This window comes from Pteropus vampyrus, unplaced genomic scaffold (assembly GCF_000151845.1).
Source record: "Pteropus vampyrus isolate Shadow unplaced genomic scaffold, Pvam_2.0 Scaffold479, whole genome shotgun sequence".
Classification (NCBI taxonomy): domain Eukaryota; kingdom Metazoa; phylum Chordata; class Mammalia; order Chiroptera; family Pteropodidae; genus Pteropus; species Pteropus vampyrus.
Genome location: NW_011889260.1, coordinates 429,836 through 456,950, shown reverse-complemented (window position 1 = coordinate 456,950; position 27,115 = coordinate 429,836). Strand labels below are relative to the sequence as shown.

At 38.0% G+C, this 27,115-nt stretch overlaps 1 protein-coding gene across 1 annotated transcript in view; it reads left to right on the top strand.

The window, feature by feature from the left end:
- Positions 1 to 27,115, top strand: part of PIP5K1B (phosphatidylinositol-4-phosphate 5-kinase type 1 beta) — a 289,811-nt gene that overhangs the window by 131,371 nt on the left and 131,325 nt on the right. Inside the window, exon 4 of the mRNA XM_023524590.1 lies at positions 22,056 to 22,186. Within this exon, the coding sequence (XP_023380358.1) occupies positions 22,056 to 22,186 (131 nt within the window). The remainder of the gene's footprint in view (positions 1 to 22,055; positions 22,187 to 27,115) is intronic.

Sequence of the window (27,115 nt, the reverse complement as noted above, 5' to 3'; positions counted from 1 at the left end):
CATCTTAGTGGCTTAAAACAACACAAATTTATTATCTTATAGTTTTGTAAAAAAGGTTTCCAACACGCACCATACTAAGCTACAATCAAGGTGTTGACATGGCTTCATTCCTTTCTGGAAGCTCTAGAGGAGAATACATTTCCTTACCTATTCCAGCTTCTAGGAGTCACTTACATTCCTTGGTTCATGGCCCCTTCCTTTGTCTTCAAAGCCAGCAATAGCAAATCGAGTCCTTTTCACATTGTATCTCACTCACCCTCTCCTTTGCCTCTTCTTTTTTCACTTTTAAGGACCCATGTTATTACTCTGGGCCCATCTGGTAATCCAGGACAGTCTCCCTGCCTCAAGTTCAGCTGATTAGCAATCTTAATTGCATCAGCAACCTTATAAGGTAATATTTTGCTTTCTAAGATAACATATTCGTAGGATTCACAGGTTCTAGAGATTCTGATATGGAAACGTCTAGGGGCCATTGTTCTATTTACCACAACATAATTTAACAGCGTTCCTTCTGTGCACCTAGAGCAATTCGTCATCCCTTTATCATATACTGTCAGTCTGTCTGGGACTCCGAATAGAAATTGATTAAGGTCCTGAAGTATGGAGACTGTCTCATGTCTGTATTTTCTTATCTTCCTCTCTTTTTCTTTCCTCTTTTGTTTAACTCCCTCCCTCAAATCAATAAGTGTAGTAAACACACCTCCAGGACCTAAATCTCCATGTAATGAATTTACACAGATAACAGTTCATTTTGTAAGGTATAAACATGAAACTGAGCTTCTCATGCTATTCTGTGTAATTGAAAAGCAAATATGGCTCATGCTACCACTGTCACATGAAGCAGTCAATTTTTGAACACAATTTTGAAAATTAAATTTTAAGCTAGCTGGAGATGGTACAGGTGGTGTCTTTCATTTACTGTGTTATTATGCATCCCCCACAGTACCATTTGCCATTGTTATTTCTTTGGTGTTTATAGAAGCAGGTCATGTTTATGAGTATGTCAAGAGGAAGGAAATGATATATGGAAAATCTCTGCATGGGGTATAGAGTCAAGTGATCTCTCGGTTGGAATCAAGTGCTATAAATATTCCAATAACTTCATATGTACCATGGGACTGGTATTTTCCACAGTTTGGATAAACTTGGATAGATCTTTTTAACAGTTCTTTGAAAATGGAACATTAGCTATCCACAGAGATTTAATCTTGGGCAAAAAATAGGAATAAGGTCATCACCTCTAATGACAGGATTAGTCCTTTTTCTTTAAAGTAATTGGATATCCCATGTGTTTTTGCAGTTTTTGTTACATTGAGAATAGACACATCACTTGAGCAGAAATGATTAATTTTGAAAGGAGGAGGATTATGGAGTGGGTGGAACTGACATTTATCTGCATTATATTCTTAGAAACATAGACTGTTAGAGTTGGAATTGCTTCTGATAAAACTGTTCATTAACATGTGAGGAAGTAGAAGTCCCAATACTGCCTGAGTTCCCAGCCAAGTATGTGCTGAGTACAAGAAGCAGAGCTACAGCTCAAGTTCCCAAATCTCTGGATCTTCAGCCTTTCTTGGTACACTGCACTCATCTCCAGAGCTTCTGATGGCTGCACTGGGGTGACCAGACCAAGCCATCTGCCCCAGAGATGCCTTTTGTGTTGATTTCTGCTTGGGCATTTCTCATGCACAGATGGCTAAATACTTCTAAATACTTCATATGCTGTTTACCCTTGAGAACTAGAGTGTCATCTGCTGTGGGACACAGTAGCCCCTGTGTTTGTGTGTATGTGTACATTATATGTGGAAAGCAGGGAAGGTAGGCAGGCTTGTTTGCACACACACTATACCCTCTGCATTTTTAAGTACCAGGATCAGTACACAGGTGAACAGAGTGCACTCTCTTGTTCCTTTATCCATTATTGGTTTTATTTGTTTGTTTTCAGATCACTTCAGTAATTGTGTTTTGCATTTGACTTAATGAAACAAAACGTGAGATAAAACAGCTATGAAATTTTAAGACATTTTGCTTGACAGACCTAAAATATGTGGCATTTCATTGTCATGGACAGCTTATATGCAGACAACAAAACAAGCATCGATGTAGAATGTTCACCTGTGATAGAAGGATGATTTATCTTGGTGTACATTAGGAGAGATTTGCATTTAGATGAAGTCGTGGCTAATTTTGCACCCGCTCACCTCAGGGAGCATTTGGCAATGTATGGAGACAATTCTGGTTGTCACATATGGAAGAAGTGGTGCTACTGGCATCTAGTGGGTAGAGGCCAGGGATGGTGCTGAACATCATACAATGCACAGAACAGCCCCCAAAACAAAGCTTTATCCAGTCCAAAATGTCAGCAGTGCCAAGGTTGAGAAACCGCAGCATAAAGGAATTTATAGTTTATCTGATACTTGGTTTTAGAAGGCTATGTAGAGAAATGATTGATTTAGAAACAGCTTATCATGTGAAATAAACATATCTGCTATAGTATATGGCTTGGGGGAATTTCTGTAGTCCAGCTGGATAAGGGAATAAGTTTGCCCAACAGTTCCAGTACAGCCCCTGTGCAGTCTCTCTCAGGCCTCTGTTCTCAGTGACTAGAACTGAACATCAGCTTCCCTCTGCCCTTCACATCTGTGGAGTCTGGTTGAGGATTTAGATATTTGGGGGGATCATGATATAGTTTGGATAACTAAACACAATTAAAGAAGATGATTAAGAATATAAAGAACTAAGGAATGTCTTACCCTTACCCATACTTTACAAAAACAGCCCCACTCAGGGAACCGTATGGCAGGTGAGAAACCAGATCTCAGCACAGTCAAGTCTTGGCAAAGACTGGTACGGTAGCAGTAGTTGAAAAGAGAAAGGAGTCTGGAGAGAAGAGAAATGGTTAGGAGTCTGCTATGGAGAGAAGGGAAATGGTTAGGAGTCTGCCAGAGCCCTTCCATGTACTGTGTTCTACTCAGGCACTGAGTAAAAGAATGATTTGTATTTCCTTGTTCCTCTTTGAATCTTTGAAACAAAATTTCCATATTGGGCTTTTTCCCCAAAGAAAATTTCCATACTATTTGGAATTTCCTCATTGGTTAAATTCCAAACAAATTAAATCACGCAGTAGAGACACAGGTATTTCCAATCATGCCCTTTTTATAGGACTGAGGACAGATGGTTCCTCTCCCATGAAAATAACTCCCTTTGACCACACAAGCCCATAAGTATGAGCAGCTGTGGTGCTTGGTGTCAGGACCACCTGCACTGTTGTCTAGCAGCCCTGATTGGTGGCAGTTGATCGAAGAGTCTGAGACTGCTTTCACTTACTTCAATTCACAGTGAAACACTGCTCCTCTTGAAGAAGCTATTCTCTTAGCCAGCCAGACTGTAGGTTTCCCCCAAGTCATATAGTATACCAGATATGTCTAGTTCACAAGCCAAGCTGTTTCTAATTGAGCCTCCATGTAGCCACCTAAAGCCAAGTATCAGATACTCATGCTGGAAGAAGGGTGAGAAGATTTCACAGAGGCACAGGCCATATCAAAGTGGGCCTGGAGGAGAGGAGGCTGAAAATGTGGGATAAAGGTCAAGACAGGGTCAGGAATCAGTCAGGCCTTTTGTACAGCAGACTCAAGGAACATACTAAAGATCATAACATAAACTTCTAGACAGAGAACTGCTTGCTTGTGTGCATCCTGAATATTGGCTGCTAAGGGTCTGAAGAGAGAGAACCCCCACATCAGGAGTGATGTTTCCAGAACCTCATAGAATCTTAGTAGTGAGATGGTCTTTATCAATCTTATATCATCAGCTCAGTCATTTAGCCAACACTGAGTTGAGCACCGAGCAAGGCACTGTGGTTAGATGGCAGACAGATTAGCATAGCTGGAGAGAGTGTATGGGATCAGTGGTCTGGGCTACAGAAATCTACCGGTTTCCTCTAACTGTGCCAGGGAGGGAGGAAGGAAGCACCCCTCTATTGAGCAATAAACTATGGGTCAGGCATTTTCACTTGTGCTGTAGTAGCTGGTCATCCATTAGCTGGGGCCACCAGTGATTCATGTTGGGTGGGGCCACTGGGACACTGGTGTGTTGGAATCAAGAGGTTTTAGGAAACCTGCTGAGAATGGTCACATCACCTAACAATCTAGAAAAGTGTCAGAGTCTGGTGGTGAGCTCTGGTGGGAAGAATCCTGAACTAGGAGTTAGTCTATTGGTAGCTCTGACACCAACTTTTATGTCCTTAGGCAACATCAAAAGTTATTTAATAATGCTCTCCTTAAGTTCAAGTGAAAAGGACAAAACAGCAGTAAGCAGCCCTCCCAGCCCCTACCCAGCTGGTACTTCTGGAAATTGCACATGGGTGAAGCATGTGCAGTTGAGAAATGACTACCCTGTTCTCCTTTCTCTGTGTCAGTCTTACTTGAAGAGTTGTAATCGAAAGTAGGCAAAATGCAATTACTTTCTGTTGTTTTTTAATGGAGGAACTATAGTTTTTAAAAAAGCCAAGAAAAAATGTTGGAATGAAATGCGCTAAACCTCAGAGAAGAAGTGATTTCTGGTTGGTGATCGTATTTCATTCCAAAAGACAAATAAATGAAATTAGAAAGCAGACTTATAGAATTTTAGGTGTGGAAGGAATTTTGGCAGTCGTAGAGGCAAATGCCTTCATTTTATAGAGGAGGAAACTGTGACCCAGTGATATCGTATAACTTTCTCAGAATATCTCGGCCCCCTGGTAGCAGAAGGTGCCCAAAACTCAGATTTTTATGTTATTTGAGCACAAATATCTATCCATATTTGCAAATTAATATGGGAGGGGCCTTATTAAATGAGGATAGTAATCATTATCTGTGAATGCTTTTTCTTCTCTATTTCTACCTTTGGTCAAAAATTGGTTACGAGCAGAGCACAGAGCCTCCATTCAAGTGCCTTTTCATTTTTGTCCTGGCCTGGTCACCTATCTACTGCAGCATTCAGCTTTAGTGGGAGGGAGCCTGGGACAGTAAGATGGCAGCATGATGCCATGGAATGAATCTGGGAGAAGCTTCTCCCATGAGCCCAAGCTGTGGCCATACCTCATTGCTTCTTAGGCCACACCTCATTGCTTCTTAGGAATGCAGGGAATGGGGAGTGGGTACTGGACCCTGCCAGTGCATCACATTCACCTTGTCGACAAGCAGCCCCCTGCCCAGGGACCCTTCCATATCTGTCTGCAGCCTAGGTGTGCAGCTGGGTTTTGATAGCGCTTCCATTCCAAAGACCTAAATGCTTTCCTGGTGGAAGGGATGATTCTAGCCTCTGGGACCAAGAAAACCACAGTTATTTTAAAGGTCAGGAGGGATAGATCCAGAAGTCAAGTAAGGAAATGCCATCAGATGTGAGTCGAAGGAGCTGCAGGCAGATGAGAGAGTCCTGAGCTCTCAAATGGCTGGGTTTTTTGTTCAAATGCACAGGGTTCTCAGAGAATTTTAGAAACTGCATTCCATGGTTCTAAAAGACAAAGCATGTGGAGAGAAAAACCCATCTCAAATGCAATGTAATCCTAGATCTTGAAACATAGAGGTTACATATGCAAAGAATGCTTAATCCAAAGTTAAAAGTGTGCACAATATTGAAAATTATCCCCCAACTTTGATACTTTACCCTGATAATAGGCATTCTTGAAAAATATGTAAATTGACTCTGGCATAGGAAAATTTCCATTTGATAGTCTTTTTATGAAAAATGACTAGGATTTGCCTTTCAAGTATGCAATCCTTCTGAACATCAGTTTCTTCATCTGTAAAACAGAGGTAATAAGGTGTGGTAAGAAATCAATAATGCAAATAACTTGACCAGGCGTATAATAAGCAGTTAAAACAATTACAGCAGAATCTAAGGGAATATTGTATAAGTATACAAGTGCATAAATGTATCTTACAAAAGAAGTTGTTACATTGGAGCCTTTAAATGCTTAAAACTAATCTTTTGTATTCAGGAAACACCTAAGTTCCAAATTTTAAAGCCCCTTTTTTTTAAAAAAATACAAGCATTAACATTTCAGATCTTTTTGTTTAATTAAAACTCTCTTCACACTGTTTTTCTGTGACTTTCTGGAAATATGGCCAGAGCTACCAGGCAGGTAGAAATAATACCATTAGCAATTATTATTACAATCATTTAAAATAATTTAATTGTGAAAAGAGGGCATCTACGTTCCCCATTCTTTCAGAAAAGACAGCTTGATCATAGAAACTTAAAGAGAAACCATTCTTTTCATATCAATATCCATCATTTTTTAGTCAACACATCTGCTGGTCCTGTTCTATAAGGAGTGTTTAGGGCTCGCGTATAGAAAAGTGATTGAAGACTGGGAAACAGCTCATCGCTAGCAGATGATGCCTTTCACTGTTGATCTATAAAAATCACTGTATTTTTAGTTTGTAAAATTGATTTTGTTTTATATATCATTCTGTCTCATTTAGCAATCATAACCCTTTCTCTTTCTTATAGTTCCTGGATCCTTGAGCTTTGCCTTTTTATCCCATGAGTTTTATTTAGTCTTAAAACACATACATATGGTATATGTTATATGCGTATTATGATATCATGTATGTGAGTGAGATATATCTCTTACTCATCTCTTACTCATATGTCTAACTGGTATATATATATATATGTATATGTATGTCATATATAACATATACCATATGTATACGTCATAGGAATAATATAACATATACCATATGTATATGTCATAGGAATAATATATATAATATATAAATCTATAAAAATAAAGTTCCCTCTGTCAAGAATTTACCACGAGAATTAAGGGAAAAAAATTAAACCGAGAAAGATTTGAAAAGAGAAGCAAAAAAAAAAAAAAAAAAAAAGCTAAGCTAGTTTTAGTTCTTCTGGGCCTTCTATACCATTTGTTATTTTTCTTATTTAATTTACTTTTTACAGATTACAAAACTTAGTTATAAAAAATTAAGTGTAATATAAATTGAGGCACAAATGGAAAAAAATGTGACCACTGCCCAGTAGTAAGCTCCATTTCTGTTTTTGTCCTCTTTTTTTGAATAAATGGAGGGCAGTTAAGCCCTCCTGTTTTATGAAGTCAGAGAATTTATCTCCTTAATTAATTAACTGCAAAATAGTAGCCGATGGTCCTGCCAACATATCATAGCACTGGGTTATTTCCCCTTCTTAACTAAATGCATTCTTCTTTTAAAAACTGAAGAAGTCAGTTAGTGGAATTAAATGGAAAGGTTCAAAGTTTCTTGGGGTAAGCAATAAAAGATACAACAACAAGCTCTTTTATGTCACTGGTATTTCCAGAAGTATATTGTTTCCCTGCAGATCTAAGCCTCCCTGAAGGAGTTGTGATTATCCTCTCCCGCTCCTAAATCAGAAACTATAGGTGTGTGTGTGTGTGTGTGTGTGTGTGTGTGTGTGTGTGTGTGCGCGCGTGTGTGTGTCTGTCTGTGTCTGTCTGTATTCATATGCAGCAGGAGCTTGAGGGTGGGGCATGGCAGGAGATGTAGGGCAGGGGTAGGTGTTGGTACCCTCTCAAAGTAGGTGAGGGTAATATAAGGCCAGAAAGAGTGATGAGAGAGTAGAGTTTGCTGAAGGGTTTCTTTGAGTGGAGAGGAGTTGGTTGTCCTATATATGTCTTATATAAAGCTAACAGACAAAGCCTAGATTTTAATTCCTTTATTAAATGTCCTTAAGTGCTAGCCTTGCAGTGAAACCTGATCACTTTGTTCCCATCTAGTATGCCTTCCAAATGGTACCCATGACTCCATGTACCTGAACTGACAGAGTTCTGTGAAAATGTTGCCTGAAACTCTTATAGGAGTGATGCTTGGCTTTGACCCTGACCCACCTCCACACCTCTGGGCAAAAAGACTTAACTATGGATTTGGAGAATAAAAAAAAATAAAAAAAGAATATAAACTGGCTTGGCATTGCCTGGAAATAGGCTCACACACCAAGAAACAAGTAGTGAAACTAGCCATAGAATTTAGCTGGACCTGTGCTATATTGAAATGTATAGTTGGCAAAGTTGATACTCTTATTTCTATGTCAGATGTTAGAATTGTCAGATGCGGTGGTTATGAGCATTGACTTGAGGTTAACAGATCTGGGTTGAAGGGCCAGCTTCGTCACTTCCTCACTGTGTGGTTTTGGGTAAGCGTCTTTGTGTTTCTGAATCAGTTTCATTTTAGGTATATCAGGAGTAATAGTCTACCTTCCTTGTATAGTTGTTATGAAGATATATGCATAGAAAGGAGAAGGCGCCTCTACAGCACTTAGTACAATGCCTGGATCACAATAAGTACTCAGAAAATGCCAGTCAGCTAGTAGAATGGCAACATGGTCTCAGCGTGCAACATTCATTCCCCCAAAAAAGAAATGAAGCAGAGATAATGGAAAGAAAGATATTACCATAATGTGGAAAAATCCAGCTAAGGATACCCAGTTGCTTCTCACTACAGAAAAGCTATTCCTCAAGTTCCTTTCCTAGTATAAGACTCTAAAGGGTCAGATAGACAAGCACTTGTACAGTTTCTCTGTACCTCTCTCTGCCTACGCGTGTTTCTCAACCTCCACCTCACCCCCAGTTATGTGTTTCTCCAGGAGTCCCCTGTCCCAGTGAGCCAGTTAAGGAGTACATTTCTTATTCGTTATTGAAAAAAAAAACATTAGAAACATGGGTATAGAGTTTTCTAAAGTACTATTTCAAATTTTAAAAATTGTCTAGAGAAGTGAAACTTTTTATTACACTAAAACGGAGCAAAGAAGAACTTTATTTGATAGATAATAAAGAATAGCCACAGTTTATGCACTGTGAGAGCTTACAATTTCAATAAATAAAAACTCTGAAGAACCGGCATGGAGTCCTATTGTTTTAAAGTCTCCATGGGGATTATTTTATAAATGCAGTTTAACTTTAATTGGTATAAAATAATCGAGCATGGTTATTAGTATGTAGCCATAAAAAATGAAAATTATGAAGTTAAAGGCAAATAATACAATGAACTTACAGAGAGATCTCCCTCTCTGCTGATCAGGAAAATGTGAACTAAAACAGCAAGATTGGGAAAAATTAACAATATTAATGATATACCAGTGTTGGTGAGCATTTGATAACAAGGGCACTCTTCAACTCTGTTGCTAAATCGAGGAAATCTCTTTTAGAAGATGTTTTTGGCAGTACCTATCAAAAGCATTCCTATCCTTTAACTCAGAAATTCTTTTTCTAAGAAACTATGCTGCAGAAATACACAAGAAATAAGTGTTAAGGATGTCCATTACACATTATTTGCTATTAAAAAGAGAGAATACGAACCCTAATAGGAGAGTCATTAAAACAGTTGTGCTACATACAAATTATGAAAATATATATAACTATTAAAAATAATAAGAATATTTGGACATGGAAGGATACTGTGTGAAAGAAGAAAAGCACAGAGAGCATTTGTAGTTGAATCCACTTTTATTAATTTATAGATATGTTCATATATTTTCTATGTGTAGAGAAAAAAGTCCAGAACGACACACACCAAACAAGTGATATTAGTTAACCCTGAAGAGCAAGATTGAGGAGGGGCATTTGTGTTTTATTTTCTGTATTTAAGAGTTGTTTGACTTTTTCTCAGTAAGCATGGGTTACAATTTAACTTTTTAAATTAAGCGATGCTATCTGTATAGACATTTCTCTTTCAGTTTGTGGTATTTTTGAATCTGCATTACTTTTCAAGTAAAGAGTGTTTGGTTATAAATTCATAGGTTATAAGCACTTGAAATATAGGTTCAATTATTTGTAGAAGCAAGAACCAGAGTGACTGTGGGTTAAGCAAAGCTGAAGTTTGTTTCTCTTTCCCATAACAGTGTAGAGGTTTTTACTTTCTCTGTAGAGTCATCAGGAGCCCAGGGTTCTATCTTGTTTTTCTGTTGTCCACAATGTACTGCTTTCAAAATGTGATCAAGGGGGGCTGCTTCATCTCTAGTCCTCATCTCTGCAGAGGGCACTACCATTACTGTTAAGGGTGTGACCTGGGAGTTGGACACATTTCATATCACATCTCAATGGTCAGAAATTAGTCACATGACTATACCTGGCTACAAGAGAATACCCAATTAAAATTTCTGTCACTGCGTAACAGGGTTTCTCAACATTGGCACTATTACATTTGGGCCTGGATTATTCTTCGTTGTGTGGAGTACATTGAGGGTGCTTAGCAGCATCCCTGGCCTCTACACAATAGATGTCAGCAGCACTTCCCAGTTGTGACAATCAAAATTGTCTTCAGACACTGCCACATGTCCCCTGGGGAACAAAATCAACCCTCATTGAGAACAACTGCTAAATAAGAAAGGTAAATAGATACTGGGGACAACTAATAATGTCTGCCATAAATATTATGCTAATTCTTTCAAAACAGGGCTTAGCATTGATATAATATTTTACCTTTAAAATTGACAACTCCCTTGCCAAGAAAGACAGTACTCTATGTGAAATTTGTTTTTTGTTGATTCTAGAAGGATAAAAAAACAATCCTTATTTTTATCTTTTGAATCTAAATTTATATGTATATCAAATACTACTTTTATTTGAATATACAACATGAAACTTTTTCCCTAGTGTGTAGGAATAGTGTTATACTGTACCACATTTATGACAAATGTGTCAGCTACGCTGTAATATTTCTAAAAGACTAATATGGCAGCATTCATAATGCTGTTCTATCCTAAATCAAAAATTTAATCGGCAACTGATGGCATATCTTTTCTAAGAGCTATTAAGTGTGAATAATTTACCACCGTTGAATACGTAAGAGTACAATATTTTCTGGTAATAAAAAGTTTTTGCTTAATATGCTTTTCCATTCCAGTGAAAGTATGTGCTTCACTGCCAATCATATAAAAAGAAGCCATGAAACACCTTTGTTCTGCCTTTTCTAGTACATTTAGAAAATTAAATCTTCCTTCAAACAAGTGGACACACTGGGATCTTGTTAAAAGGGTACTTAGAATTAGGGAAAATTAAATATAAAGTAAATCTGTCTTGGGCTTCTTCCAAGGTTGTTTAGTGCCTAGTGGATCAGAATGACCTTATTATGAGGTAATTTCACCACATAGGTGGTCCATGCAGGCACAGGGGAGGGCATCATTATACTGGTACTGCAGTATTCTTATTTTTGAAAATGTAAATGGTTGCAGAAATTGTATCATAAAAGTAGTTGCCAGCCATAAAAGTAACAGAATACCTCAAAAGTCGTTTATGAAACCACTCTTACTGTGAGAATGTTGTAATTATGTCAGCTGCTGTATGAACTATGACTGTATAAAGAGACTAATGGTAGAACTGGATCTAGAAGAGTAGGTAGGAAACCTGAGGGGAATGGAGAAGGACCACATCAAAGGCATTGGAGATCAATGTGTGCAGAGACTAGGAATCACAAGGCAAGTTTAAGCGAGATATTTCAGCTAAAGTTGTGAATTTGTGTACAGGCAGTGGGATCTGTGGTGTGGCCAAGACAAGAACCTATCCATCAGAATTTGTGATCCCTCTTCCACAGCAAAGCTGGAGCTGGAAAGCAGCTAGCCCTCCTTGTATCTCGGTGAGGCCATGTGACTCATCCTTGCTAATGGACTATAAGTGGGTCTTTATCTAGAGAGTCTGCACAGTAATGGCACACTCAAATTGACTAATTGCAGAGAGTTTAAGAAAGGAACTGTTTGCAAAGATGTGGGATGAGTATAAGGAAACCACAAGTGATAGTACAGTCTTTTGAGGTCAGAACATACCCTCTTACCTCCCTTAGGCCTGGAAGTAAGAGAATGGTACAGATTCTAGGACACAAAATAGGAGTTATCTGGAGAGGCTCACAGGAGAGGAGCTGTAACATTTAGAAGGACACACCAGTCTGAGTCGAACCCACAGGAAGAGAAGGAAGGGAGTAAACACCCTTATGTTACTTTCGAACCTCTCTTCAATCTTCCATATGGGTGTCCTATTGGCCAAACACAACTGGAAGCCATAGGGCTAGGAAGCCCTTTAGCATAGCTAACGTAACGTCCCAGGACACAGAGAAGCATGGAGAAGGCTTGAGGAGCAGAACTGGGGTGTATATCCTGCACTATGATTTCTGACAAAGTAGTAAGAAGTAAGAAGTGGCTGTTCCTCTACCATTTCTGCTTCTCCTATCAGCCAGCTGCATTTGGAGGACTCTGAGACCCTAGGGGATATCTGAGTCTCCCAGAAGGATATAACCCAACAGAGGAAAGGACACCAATCAGGGACACCCACAGGGGGCTATTCTTGATTAAGAAATAAACTTGTATTGAATTAAAACACCTAATTTCAGGGGTGTTTTGTTTTGTTTTTTACAAAAGTTAGCATTTGGGCTTTATTTTTGCAGTTAGCATTAGGGATTAAATTGTAGAAAATCTTAGAAGCCAAGCAAGAAATTTAGATTCATTTCTACAGAGAGTCAAACAAAAAACAATGAAAGTTATTAAGCTGGAAGGTGGTATATTTTCTTTAAAGCCCAAGAATCTTGAGTCTGGTAGTCCTGTGGCAGGTAGAATGGTTAGTGAGCATTCCACCTCACTTATTAGTGCAGCTGACCCAAACTCCAGGTTATCAGCAGGACCCGTGAATCAGTCCAGGACACTACAAAGTGAAAAGGTGGAAGTATTTTAATCCCATTCCAAGGTCAGGTGCCAGCCCGCCATGAAGAACTTGGGGAAAGAGGTGATCTAAGTCCAGTTTAGTATAACCTGGGGTCTATAAAAGATCTTGCCTGGCCCACTGTGAAATATGGATGCTAGAAAAGGAATTTTGGAGAGAGGTGTTGATATGTCATGAGTAACTCCCACTAGGTGGAATATTAGGTGAGTGTCTGCCCATCATGTAAAGCACTGGGAAGAAGGCTTCGGTGAGACCAGTGAAGAGCATGATATGTGTTCCCTGGAGCCTGGTGGATGCAATAGATCATAGTATTTTCTGGGAAATTGGAAGAACAGAAGAATTCTTGGTGAGCTGCTCCTATGGCGGCAAAGCTAAGAGGGAGTTCTGGTGAAGTGTGTTGGTAGTGGGGACTGACTGTCAACTCCCAGAGTTTCAGCATAAATGATATGTGAACAGTTGAGGACACTGAGATAGAGATTAAGCTGACATGTGATCATCTCTGAGCCTAAGTGAAGACCTTGAAGAACAACATGGAATGGCCAGCCAGGGCTGTGTTCTCCTAAAGGTGAGAACGCAACTGCCTTTTGGAGGGGATACCTGCAGATCCTATGAAAGCATCTCACGAGAGGGAGATGTATAGCAAGTCTCTTTGAGTGCCCAGAACGTCTTAACTGTACTCCTGAAGCAAGACCTGTTCTGCTTCCAGCCAGCAGTCAGAAAAGAGGAAAGAAGTTCCCCCAATCCTTCTCACTGCTGGTGGCCAGCTTGTGCCAGGCATGTAGGGGAAGAGGAGATGCCTACTGAAAGTATACTTAAAGTTTGTGTTATTAGTGGACTAGACATACAAACCCCCAATTGAGACCATTTTTAATGATCCATAACTAGAAATGAACAAAAGACCTTTTATCCTCAGAGTCACCAGAAGATTCATTGACCTGCCCTACATTTCATCCTAGAGCAGGGGCTGATCTAAGAATAAATTTAGAGGGACAGTGGGAGACAAAAATAAAGTTGATCATGATTGCACTTCATAAGAGTATAACAGTTACATGGGTTTATAGCCTTGAAGGCCTTGACCTAAAAGAAAAAGATAAAAAGATGAGCCAATCCCAAACATGCCTTTGTCATCCCTCAAAATGTATTTTATTATTGCAGTTAGCATTAGCAGGAATTAGATTGTAGAAAACATAGTACCTTCACTAGAGGACGTTTCCTTTCCTACATATAACACAAAGTTTAGAAAATCTGAGAAGTATGAGGCTTGAAAATAAAAATCACCCAATGTCACACCACCCAGAGATAATCATATAGTTTAATATATTTCCTTCTTGTCCTGTTTTTCTTTGTGGGTGTATATAAATACAGTTATCAGTTTTTCCTTTTTACATTTTATTACATGTATTTTATATCCTGCTTTTTTAACTTAATATATTTTAGGTTATAGAACATTTTTAAAATACAGTTTAAATGAAGCCATAATTTGACTAGAGTTTATCAAATAACTTTGTCAAATATTCTAGATCTAGACTTGGACTTATATATGAGTCAATGATATGAATGAGAAAAGAATAGAGAATTTGACACACAGCTTTAGAAAGTCTCTCAAGTTGTAAATAAATCCATATTATCAAATGAAAGAGCCACTCATTGAGACTGTTGTCACTCCTTTCTTTAAATTCTCTTTTTCTGGTTTTTTGAAGCCATGGTTTCCTGATTTTCTTCCTGCTCTTTCAGTCAATCTTAAATCTCTTCCCAAGGTTCTCCTTCCTCTGCCTAACCCCTAAATGTTGACCATGCTCGGGGCCTTCTAAAATATTTCCACCCTCTCTTCAGATTACTTTGGTTTTCCATGCCATTTATATGCTGAAAACACTTATATTCAAAATTTCAACCCAAACCTCTATTCTAAGCTCCAGACTTGTCTCTTGACATCTCCATTTGGATGTCTCATTGGCCTCTCAAATGAAACTTAATCTTCTCCCCAAAATGTGTTCCTCCTTCAATCTCCCCAGCTCGGTAAAGCAACCTCAGAGCTCTCATTCGCTCAAGGAAAACACCAGGAGTCGTTTTAGTACTTTTTTCTCCCTTATTCGTAGCTCATAGCAAGTCCTGCTTATCTCCTTCCAAAATATACCTCAAATTCTACTCTGTAGATCTTCCTGCTCATCACCCTACTCTAAGGCATTCACATCTCAACATGAACTACAACTGCCTCCTAATCACTTTCCTTCATGTATTCCCTCTAATCTGTTCTCCACTCAGCAGCCAGAGTGAGCCTTTTCAAATTATAATGCAGCTCCCTTATTAAAACAGATCAAACCCTGAGCATGGCCCATAAGGCCCAGTTCTAGATCCATCCTATCTTTCCAGCCTCCAATTCTGATGCTCTCCCTGTTGCCTACCATAATTTATTTATAATTTAAGGTCCCCGAACTGCTGCTTCTCTGTGCCTCAAAATCGATTCCCCCAACCTCCTATGTGACTCGCAATTCCTTGAGGGCAAGGACTCTGGCCAGGTCACTTCTGTATCCCGTTTGTAGAAGAGTACCTAGCATGGGGTGGGAACACAGCCAGCCTTTGTTGATATGACCTGGCCCATACTTACCTTTTGCCTACATATCATTCCTCAGCTAGACCTCTCCGAATGCTACCATTCTAAAATGAATCTCCACCATTTTGACCTCAGTCACATTACCCTATTGTTTATAGCACTGACAACAATTATTATGTGTATGTATCTTCGTTTACTCTCTCTTTCCCCTGCTAGACTAGAAACTCCCGCGAGAACAAGCACCATGTCCTTTTTTTGGTTTCATGATTTCCCCAACACCAAGCACAACGCCTAACTGACAGAAATTTCTCAGATCCTTGTTAAATTAATGAACAGCACCTGACTGGAGCTCTGAAGGGAGCTTTTCTCTGCCTGAGGCAACCTTGGAAAAAAATGCTGGAGTCGATATTGAAATAGAGGAGTGTGGAGCGCAGAATAATGGAGCCCTACCACGTCCTAATCCCTAGAACCTGTGAATGCGTTGCCTTACATGGTTAAAGGGGATTTGCAGGTGTAATTAAGTTAAGGATCTCAAGATGGGGTGATAGCCTGGACTATTCAGGTGAACCCAGTGTAATCACAAGGGTCTGTATAAGAGGGAGGCAGGAGGATCAAAGAAGCAGATGCATTAACAAAAAGATTGAGAGAGATTGAAAGAGATTTAGAGAAGACAGATTTGAAGATGCCATCGGCTTTGAAGATGAGGAAGGAGCCAGAAGTTAAGGAATGTGACTGGCCTCTAGAAGCTTAAAAAGGCAAGAAAATGGATTCTTCCCTAGAGCCTGCAGAAGAACACAGCCCTTCCAGCACCTTGATTTTAGAACTTCTGACCTCTCAAACTGTAAGATAATGTTTGTTTGAAGACACTAAATTTGTGCTAATTTGTTTCAGCAGTTACAGAAAACTAGCACAAGAAGGGTCTGAAAATGGTTTGAGGAGCCTAGAGGCTAAAAGTGGTCCCACTTCCTTTGAGAAGAAATTAGGCTTGCCTACCTGCAAACTCTGCTATTTCCATAATCCTACAACAAGTTTCATGCAGTCTCTCTTTTTCCTTAATTCCACCCTTGAGACAAATAAGGGCCTATGCTTTCTTCACTGAGTATAAGTTCAGTGATGGGAGGGAGAACCTGGAGCTGAACTTGAGCTATGGAAATGAGGGAGAGGGATAGAGGTTTCCCGGCCAGACAAGCATGGCCGCCTGCTTTGAAGAGCTTTTACTGAACCTTTTGTTTTTATGGCCTAGTCTATGGTGCCTTGCCAATGAACATCTCTAATTTAGAATTAGACTCTAGACCCACATGTGGTCTGGTGAAAATGGACCTTTTGAGAAAAAGAGAAAGCATTGAACCCCCTTCCTTGGGAATAACACATAAGCAGAACATTTCATATGTGGTTGTTAGGGCTTTGTTTACTTGATAAGGTCGGCTTGCTCAAAGGATAGAGTGTGTGTGTTTGGGATTTTTCTTTATTTTGGGATGCGGGAGTCAGAAGGAGATAAGGAGAGTATATTATTATAAGATGGGCTTTTGTATCAAGCTAAGTGGTTTGGGTACTAGGTGAGGGTACTAGGGACCATTAGAGGGTTTCAAGCAAAGTAGTAACACGATTATATCTTTACTTTTCAAAAAAAATCTTGCTGGCAACATATATATTAGCTATAATCTCATAATTAGTTCACCAGAATACCTTAGAAAAATACTGTTGACATGAAATACTTTAATACTTCCTTTTAAAGTCAGTGATATCAGATGGCATATTAAGTGATCTAATTTCATAGACATTGTACTGTAGAAAGCAGTTTCCTGTAACTAATGTAAGATCATTAAAATCTTTCTGTTGTCAGGATCATTGCTTCCCTAATGTCTTCAGATTCTTCTCTAGCAGGGGAAATTCAGGCAACTAAAGCAATGTGCAATGATAGAGCGCTGAACTGGGGGAGGGGCCTTCCAGACCAGACGATCATTCATGGCTCCATCACACCCTAGCCAAGGGATTTAGATCAAGTTAATATCCCAAAGCCACGGTCTGTTTATCTATAAAATGGGCATTATAAACCCTCCCTACATAACAATTGAGATGATCAAATGCAATCATTCAAAAATAGTGTTTCTAATAACATATTGTATTACACCAATGCAAGCTGACATTATTTTCCTCTTAGTATTACCATCAACCCCGAATAAGTTTGCATTAGTAAAGAGAAGCTATGGAAGTAAATGTTTCTGGTTTACTTTTGTGATATTATATGGTTCTCTCTCTAAGTATCAAATGCTTTAGTGGTTTTTCTAGTATCCAGGCAGAATGTTGCCTCTACGTAGGCTTTGAAAAATCCTAAATTAAATAGACTCTGCTTTTCTGTGTTCTGAAATCTAGAGCTATATGTTTTAAAGGAGTCGCAGGTCCCCTCTGGAGTATTAGAAAGGGAAATAATGTCCCAGCACTTTGAGAGCCTACGCAAAGCCATGCAGAGAAAATTGGAAGGGCTGAGTGTGCATATAAAGACTTTGACAGTCAAATTTTGACTCACTGCAGGCTTGCTGGTTTGCTGGTGGGTATCTCTGAAAAAGGAGGAGAGGACCGTGGCCCTGAGTTTACAGGGAAAGAACTGCTGGTTAGAGCAGAGCAACCACCAGCTGTACACAAAAGGTTCCTTATCATTATGACTTACTAATCTGCCAGTGAGAGACACTCCAGGTAGCATTTCAGTTTTACAATTTTAAAGCCATCTTGCTTAAGAGTGGTTGGGGTAGAAAATAATACAGCATCACCTACCCGCCTGCCATGTCTAATGGGAAAATGTCAGATGATGGGGCCTTTACTCCTGTGACTCAAGAAACCACATGCCACAGTGAGCACAACCACACATTGCCATGAAGTAGACAGGATGCTTTTTAATTATACCCAATACATCAGTGCTGAAGCATTTAATTTTACATGGGGATGGAGAGAAGGAAATCTCGAGGCATCATTCACCCTGTGGCAGTAAAATAGCTCCTTTTGTTTATACCTCCCCATGCTGCTAGTAATTACATTAACAGCGGTGTTTATACTGGTTTACCAAGTGGTTTACAAGCTTGTTTTTCTTGGGCTTACCCATGGTTGGGTGTAATTAGAGTCAAGTAAAACATTTTATTCCTATTTCATCAAAAGGAATGGCTTCCACAAAGCTGCTACCTTTTCTGGGGTCAAACAGCCAGACTTAAAAGAGAACTTCTGACTTTGATTCTAGGCTCGTTTTGGAAAAAAAAAAAAAACAGATGTGTAAGTAGCATGGGCTTCATAGCCACATTCTACCACACATTGACAGTGCGACTGGGACAAGTCATTTAACCTTCTTGAACCTTAAATCCTTCACCTGTAAAATGAGTAGGATCATAGCTAATTTTCACAGTCCTTGAAAGGGTTAAATAAGTTCAGAGATGCCCACAGAGGCAGCAGTGTACTTGTTTATATATAACCTGCACCCTGGAGCCAGAATCCCCAGGTATAAGTCTCGCCTCCACCTCTTCACTAGCCGTGTGACCTAGTGTAAGTTACTAAACCTTTCTGAGTCAGTAACATGGATATAACAATAGTTCCTACCTTATAGACTCATTGTGAGAATAAAATAGTTTATATAACCAAAAGCACTTAAAACCGTGCCTGCCATTTAGTAAACACTATATATGTATGTGCTATGATTATGAGAGATTGTGATAATAATTGTGGCTGCTATCCATATATATCAAGTGCCTGGTACAAATAGTGATCAAAAAAGATTAACTTTTATTACAATTTCCATTATTTCTCCCATAAGAACCCTTGAATTTTAAGGAGCCTGAAAGGAAAGTAAAAGTATTACAAGTTTGTTTTTTGGTTTAACAAAACAGATGTCAACAGGGTCTTTCCCAAAATCTGATTCCTTCAAGGACTCAAAATGTAATATTATACTATAGAAAGATTTTTTTTTTCAATGCCCTTTAGAACCAGAGCAAATTCTCAAGCCTCACCTCAGACCTTCTCAATCAGAAATTTTAGGGATGCAACTCAACAGTATTTTGGTTTTGGTTTCAGTTTTTAATACCCATAGACTTTCTTTTTCAGACTTGTTGTAGGTTGATAAAAATTGAAAGGAAGGTGCAGAGATTTCCCATATAGCCTCTGCCCTTACACAGGCACAGCTTCCCCCATTATCAACGTCCCCCACCAAAATTGTGCGTTTGTTACAACCTGCATTGACTCGTCACAATCACCCAAAGTCTGTAGTTTACATTATGGGTCATTCTTGGTGTTGTACGTTCTATGAGTTTAGACAAATGTGTAATGACTTGTGTCTACCATTATAGAATCAGCGTATTTTCCGTACCCTGAAAATCCTGTGTTCTGCCTATTCATCCCTCCTCTTCCCCAACTCGTGGCAACCACTGATCTTTTTACTACCTTAGTAATTTTGCCTTCTATCTGTTTTGACACAGTATTCTCATGCTTTTTAAAGTTTGAAAACACCAGGTATAGACTCCTACAACTTAAACCACTTTCTATTGCTGAGAGTCAGGGTGGGAGTCGACAAAGAATTGGGTACTCCATCTGTTGACAGGTGTTGCAGCCCAAGAAGTGTTAAATGACTAAATTAAGCAGGAATACAGGTAGTTCCGGAAAGCAGAGGCAGGTGGGGTGTGGGCAGAGAAAAGCACTTTGAGAGTATGTGAGTCTATTGATAGGTATGGAACAGAATGTTTTGGGGTGTTGGGTCTTCTGGAAAGTGCTGATGTCACATCTTGTGCCATACGCTCTTAGTGATGGATAGGAGAAGAGATGTCTTTGGAATTTTTATGCGAAGTTGAAGTGAGGAAAATCACGTCAGCCTTCAGAAGTCAGTGCTATTGGTACAAAAGGTCACTGATGCCATTGCAGATCTCAGAAGGAATATTAAAATAGCAAACGTTTTTTAAGCACTAGCTGTACTGTGGACTTGAGTCTCAGTCTTTTGCCATCTTATTGCCTCAGATCTTAAGTAAAAAGGCATGTGGGGAAAAAAAAAAACCAAGATATTATTTTACTTCCTGCAAGGAGGAGAGTAGGTAGTTGTCCTCAGACTAAGAGTGATGTAATATTTGCAGTGGAATAAGCAAAACAACTAAATTAAATTTTGACTCACTACAGCCTTGCTAGTTTGCAAGCCTGTAGTGGGTCAAAAGTTAATTTAATTTGACTCGATGGGAAAGTGATGGTAGAGGTGACCGAGCAGGACTGATTGATCGTGGCCATTTCAGGTGATGTCAAAAAGTGTTAATTGGGAACCTAGCTCTGTGCTAGATGTTATTTGTTTGGAGTTCAAACTTAGGTCACTGAGGATTACAGTGTCTAAGGAAAACAAGTCTTGGGGGTGGGGTGGAAGATATTGTAAGATATTAGTTTGGTTCTGTATCTACTGTGTTTGTGATGATAGAAAAACATCCAAATAGGTTTAAAAGATCTGAGAGTCATATGCATAGAGACAGCTTTTGAAGCCATTAAGAATGGATTATCTACATAATTAAAGAAATCTGAGGATCAAGGAACAAACTTTTAGGGACACTACAATTACAGCAAATATGGGAAGTCAGTGAAGAAATGAGAGACCATTAGAAAAGGTAGACGTCCAAAGACCATGTTTATCATAGAAATCAAGAGGATACATTTTTTTCAAGAAGAGAGATATGTCCTTTGATGTTAAAAGTGTGAAGAAATTTTAAAAAATAAAGCATGTAGGGAGCTGGAGATGGGTATTGAATTTGCTAAGTGAAAATGTTAGAAAGAAAGTATTCTTTCTATAAAATAGACTATATTACATTCATTTAAGTCAAGGTTTCTTAACCTCAGTACTATTGATATTTGGGCTACATAATTCTTTACTATGAGAAGCTATCCTGTGCATTATAGGATGTTTAGCACCATCTCTGCCCTTCTCCCTACTGCATGTCAGTAGAAACACCACTATCACCAGTTATGAAAACGAAAAAATGTCTTCAGAAAATGCAATGTGTCCTTGGTTGAGAACCACTGATTAAAGTATTTATTTGGCTCCCACTGTGTACACAGTACTACATTAGGCACTGCAAGGCATAAAAGTATGACATACTTGCACCATTAAGAAGAATATATTCTAATTTTCCTAAAGTGAGTTATTCTGCTATTTTCTCCTATTATGTTGGTTAAAACTATACACATATACACATAAACATATATATGTGGCAGTTATTCCCCCAAGTTAACATGTCAATTATTGAATGATATTAGAAAAGTAGTAAATTGGAAATATTGGTGTTCCAATGCTATATGTTTTATCACAGATTAATGTAGGAAAATTTGATATGGATCTATGGCAAGACTATTAAGCAATTTCCAAATTAAACTGTGTGTATTCCAAAGACTTGAATTATTTTTTCTCTCTCATTTGTGAAGATAAAATACTCTTTCTGATCCATAAGTATGAAATAGGATTTATTTTTTTAAAATACTACTGTGCCATTTATCCTTTGGTAGATATTATCATGCTACATATTGAAAGTGTTCTACCAAGTTTCTAAGTTCTTAATAAAAGAAAGATGGAGATTCAGGACTATAATTTGGCTTTAGGAATGTTGGTAGGAAAGATTATCACAAAAATAATTTCATGACAAGAAGGGTCCTTAATGTTTGGAATAAACTCTCAAAAGAAGCAACCGATCATCCTTCTAAACCCACCCTTCTTGTTGCCTTAGGAACAAAAACGAAAATCTAAGTCCACTTTTTGCTGCTTGTCCCAGCTATTAAGGCTAACTGAGACCCAGGGTTTTTGTTTTGTTTTGTTTTTTGCAGACTGCATCATCTGCTATCAGAGGTGCTATTCAGTTGGGAATAGGATACACAGTGGGTAATCTCACTTCCAAGCCAGACCGAGATGTACTCATGCAAGACTTCTATGTGGTGGAAAGTGTATTCCTACCCAGGTAAGAAGAAATTTTTTTTTTTTTTGGTGATGATTAGCATGCTAAAGAACTTTCCTTGTGACATTCCTGTACTGAAGAGTTTTCTACCACTGCATGTATAATGTACTAATGTACATGTTGGAACTTTGACAGACCCAAAGCAGTCCAGATGATTACTTTCTGTTATATTAGGTAACAGAAAGTAATTTTCTGTATGGAGACACATTTTCTGTATGGAGGTGGTAAATAGGTTTCATCCTGTGGGCCAGTTGTAATTAGTTATGATAATGCCTGGAATACTTTATGGAGAAAGACTTTGAGATTCAGTGGGAAAGAGTGTAGTAATCACAGAGTAGTGTCTGCACAGATTTAGAAGGAAAGGGTGTCCAACAAGCAGCAGCTGGTACGGGATTTTTGCTACCCCTAATTTAAATGGTGGGCTATGGGGGCCCACTATTGGGTCTTGTATCCTCATTCACTCATATAGCTCTTTTTAACTTAATTCTTTTAACTTTCCTCGAGAAATCTTATGAGAATCCCAATATTTCGATACCGTATTTGCAAAAACACCCGTTACTCATACCTGCCACCTCTATATAACATTTGAGGAAAAAAATCAATTCAACAAATGAATCTGATAGATGGGTGGTGGTGATGGTTGTACAGGATTATAAATGTACTTAATGTCACGAACTATTTACAGAAAAATGGTTAGAATGGTAAAGTTTATATTATGCATATTTTACCAGAATAAATAAACAAAAAATTTAAGACTAGTATACTAGCTTAATATAGGAAGAGAAATAATAATAATTAAACTGGAAATGTCACCGTGACTGTTAGGATTTTTCAAAGAAAATCAGCAAATAAAAATAAAGATATTGACTTACGGGTTTGGGAGTAATTATTTTGCTTTGAAACCTATGAGGATTTACTTGTCAGACACATATTTTAAAATATTTCCCAAATAAGCCACTTGTTATTAGTTATTACGAGGCTTGGGTGAGAATGGCTGGGGTGACACTTATACTCTGAGATCTTGTGCCTAATTTTTTTTAATCTTTATATGTTAGAAACTTTCATAAGTCAATTAGGAAAACATTATTAATTCAGGAGAAGACATGAGCAAAGAGCATAAACAGTTACTTTTTAAATACACTGGTCACAAAATACTTATAAGAACTCAACATCACCAGTGATTAAATAAAAGGAAATAAAACACAGGCATAATTTATCTTTATGTAATTTATGTGCTTCTGAAAAATTAGAACCTATATCGGTAAGGTTGTATGGAAAGAGTGACCCCTATTTATTAAAAGTGGATATAGATGTTTGTATATTTTTTCTGGAAGACAAAGTAAAAATGTAAATTATTGGTATTTCTCTTTTAGCAATTTATTTTTAAAAGTTTGTTAGTGTTTAAAAAAATCTTGTGTACGACTGTTCATTATTCTGTTTATAGTATAAAGGGAACAACATAAATGTTTTTATTCAAAAGTGATACTCTATATGCCATTGACTACAATGCAGCCATTAAAAAGCAATACATAAAATCTTCAAAGGAATGCTACTTACATTTATATGTCCAGATGTCAACTGCCTAGAAATAAAACCTTTAGGTGACTGTGCCCATGTAGTCACAAAGAAGCCCCAAATAAAAGAAAGTCAGCTGTGAATCCAGACATCCTCATTTTGCTTTAAATGCTCTTGGCTGAAGAATAACGTTGGAATAGGAATTTTTGAGATTTGCTTCTCCAGGGTCCTTTAGCAGCCATGAGAACTAGTTTCCATACAGAAAATGGACATCCCCAAGGCCTGAAATAATCATTTTGCTCATGATACTATTTTTTTCCATAGCTGGAAATTGTCCTGTATGTTTAGTTTCAACAGTCTATCATTCCAAAAAAGTGTGTATTAACTATATATTTTTTTCCTTTACAGTCAGAAGGGTCATGGTTTATCTTCATTTTTTGATATGATCTGTTAGGCTCATAATTTCTATGAATGTGTTTGCAGGATGTTCTAGCTCTCATGGTCTTCCAGGGCCTCTATTCAGACATGTCAACCTTGTTCTTTGTAGCTGAAAGAAAAAAATAAGAGGAATGGAGGCCTTTTGTGGGAGGGTGGCTGGCTGTGAGTTCAGGGCACTGGGAGAAGTTATAGCTGAAGACGGGTGTGTAAAGAAGGGCAGGGTGCTCCATCCTTGCTGATCTCTTCTACTCGGTGTGTCCAGTCAACAGACCTAACCATTGAAGGGCACTGGTAAAAAGCAAGGCCCAAGCATGTGGTCCCCAGAACTGCAGCATCAGCATCACTGGAACTTGTTAGAAATGCAGATTCATGGGCTCCACCCCAAATCAACTAAATCAGAAACACTGCAGGTGGAACCCAGGAATCTGTTGTAACAATCCCTCCAGGTGATTTTAAGCACACAAAAGTTGGAGAACCACTGACCAAGCACATTACTTCCCATTTTGGAGGTATCTTTCTAATAAATACCAAATGTTGTTCTTAGACCTATTCCATGATTCTGGCAACTGATAAAATTCCAAATGCTTTTAAAATTACTCTTAAGTATTAAAATTACATCTGTTTAGCAACATAACACTCTATAAGATGTGTTTCTATAAGGAGCACATAAATAAGATCTTCATAGGCACTTTTTTATAATTTTATTATTTTTCGATTACAGTTGAATAATGCAATTTTATTAGTTTCAAGTGTACAACATAGCAATTAGACATTTATATAACTTACGAAGTGATCACCCCAATATGTCTAGTATCCATCTGCTACCATACATACTTATTACAGAAGTATTGACTGTGTTCCCTATGATGTACTTTACATCCTCATGACAATTTTTATAACCGGCAATTTATACTTCTTAATCTCTTCACCTTTTTCCCCCTTCCTCCCAACCCCTCTCTCATCTGGCAACTGTAAGTTCGTTCACTGTATCTATGAGTTTGTTTCCATTTTGATTGCTCATTTATTTTGTTTTATAGATTCTACATATAAGTGAAATTGTATGACATTTGTCTTTTTCTGCCTGATGTATTTAACTTAATACCCTCTAGGTTCACCCATATTGTCATAAATGGTGGGATTTCATTCTTTTCATGGCTGACTAATATTCCATTGTATGCATGTACCATTTCTTTATCCATTTGTCTATCAGTGGACACTTAGATTGCTTCCGTATCTTGGCTATTGGAAATAATGCTGCAGTGAACATAGGGGTGCATCTATCTTTTCAAATTAGTGCTTTGGAATTCTTTGGATAAATTCCCAGTAGTGGAATAACTGGGTCATGTGGTAGTTCTATTTTTAATTTTTGAGGAAACTACATACTGTTTTCTGTAGCGATTGTACCAATGTACAGTCCCACCAGTATTGCACAAAGGTTCCTTTTCTTTCACATCCTCACCAACACTCGTTGTTAGCTGATTTGTTGATGACAGTCATTCTGATAGGTGTAAGGTGACAGGTGTAATAGCTCATTGTGGTTTTGATAGGCATTTTCCTGATGATTAGTGATATTGAGCATCTTTTCATATGTCTGTTGGCCATCTGTATGTCCTTCTTGGAGAAATGTCTATTCATGTCATCTGCCCATTTTTTAATTGGATTGTTTGTGCTTTTTTGTGTCAAGTTGTATGAGTTCCTTAAATGTTTTGGATATTAACCCCTTATTGCATGTATCATTGGCAAATATCTTCTCCCATTCAGTAGGCTGTCTTTTCATTTTGTCAATGATTTCCTTCACTGTGTGAAACCTTTTTAGTTTAATATAGTCCCATTCATTTATTTTTTTGTTCATTCCCCTTGCCCAAGAAGATATATCAGAAAAAAAAATATTACAGAGAGCAATTTCAGAGTAAAATGCCTATATGTTTTCATTCAGGAATTTTATGGTTTTGGGTCTTTAAGTCTTCAATCTATTTTGAATTTATTCTTGTATATGGTGTGAGAAAGTGATTCAGTTTCATTCTTTTGCAAATGTCTGTCCTATTTTCACACCATTTATTGAAGTGAATGTCTTTATCCCATTGTATACTCTTGCCTCCTTTGTCATAGGTTAATTGACTGTATAGGTGTGGGTTTATTTCTGAGCTCTCTATTCTGTTCCATTGATCTATGTGTCTGTTTTATGTACTATGCTGTTTTGATTACTATTGCCTTGTGGTATCGTTTGATATTAGGTAGCATGATACCTTCAACTTTGTTCTTCTTTCTCAAGATTGCTTTGGCTATTCAGGACCTTTTGTGGTTCCATATAAATTTGAGAATTATTTGTTCTAGTTCTAAGAAAAATGTCATTGTTTTTTTATCGGTATAGCATTGAATCTGTAGATTGCTTTGGTAGTATGGTCATTTTAGCAATTCTTTCTATCCATTAGCACAGTATATCCTTCCGTTTGTTTGTATCTTCTTCAATTTCTTTCTTCACTGTCTTATGGTTTTTTGAGTTCAGGTCTTTTATCTCTTTGGTTAAATCGATTCCTAGGTATTTTATTCTTTTTGATGCAATTGTAAACAGAATTGTTTTCTTAATTTCTCTTTTTGATAGTGTTATTGATTTATAAAAATGCAGCTGATTTCTGAATATTAATTTTGTATCCTGCTACTTTACCAAATACATTTGAGTACTAATAGTTTTTTGGAATCTTTAGAGTTCTCTATATATGGAATCATGTCATCTGCAAATAATGACAGTTTTACTTTTTCTGTTCCAATTTGGGTGCCTTCTATTTTTTTTTTCTTCTCTGATTACTGTGTGTGTAAGACTTCCAGTACTATGTTGAATAAAAGTATGAAATTGGACGTCCTTGTCTTGTTCCTGATCTTAAAAAGCCTCCAACTTTTTACCATTGAGTATGATGTTAGCTGTGGGATTGTCATATATGGCCTTTATTATGTTGAGATATGTTCCCTCTGTTCCCACTT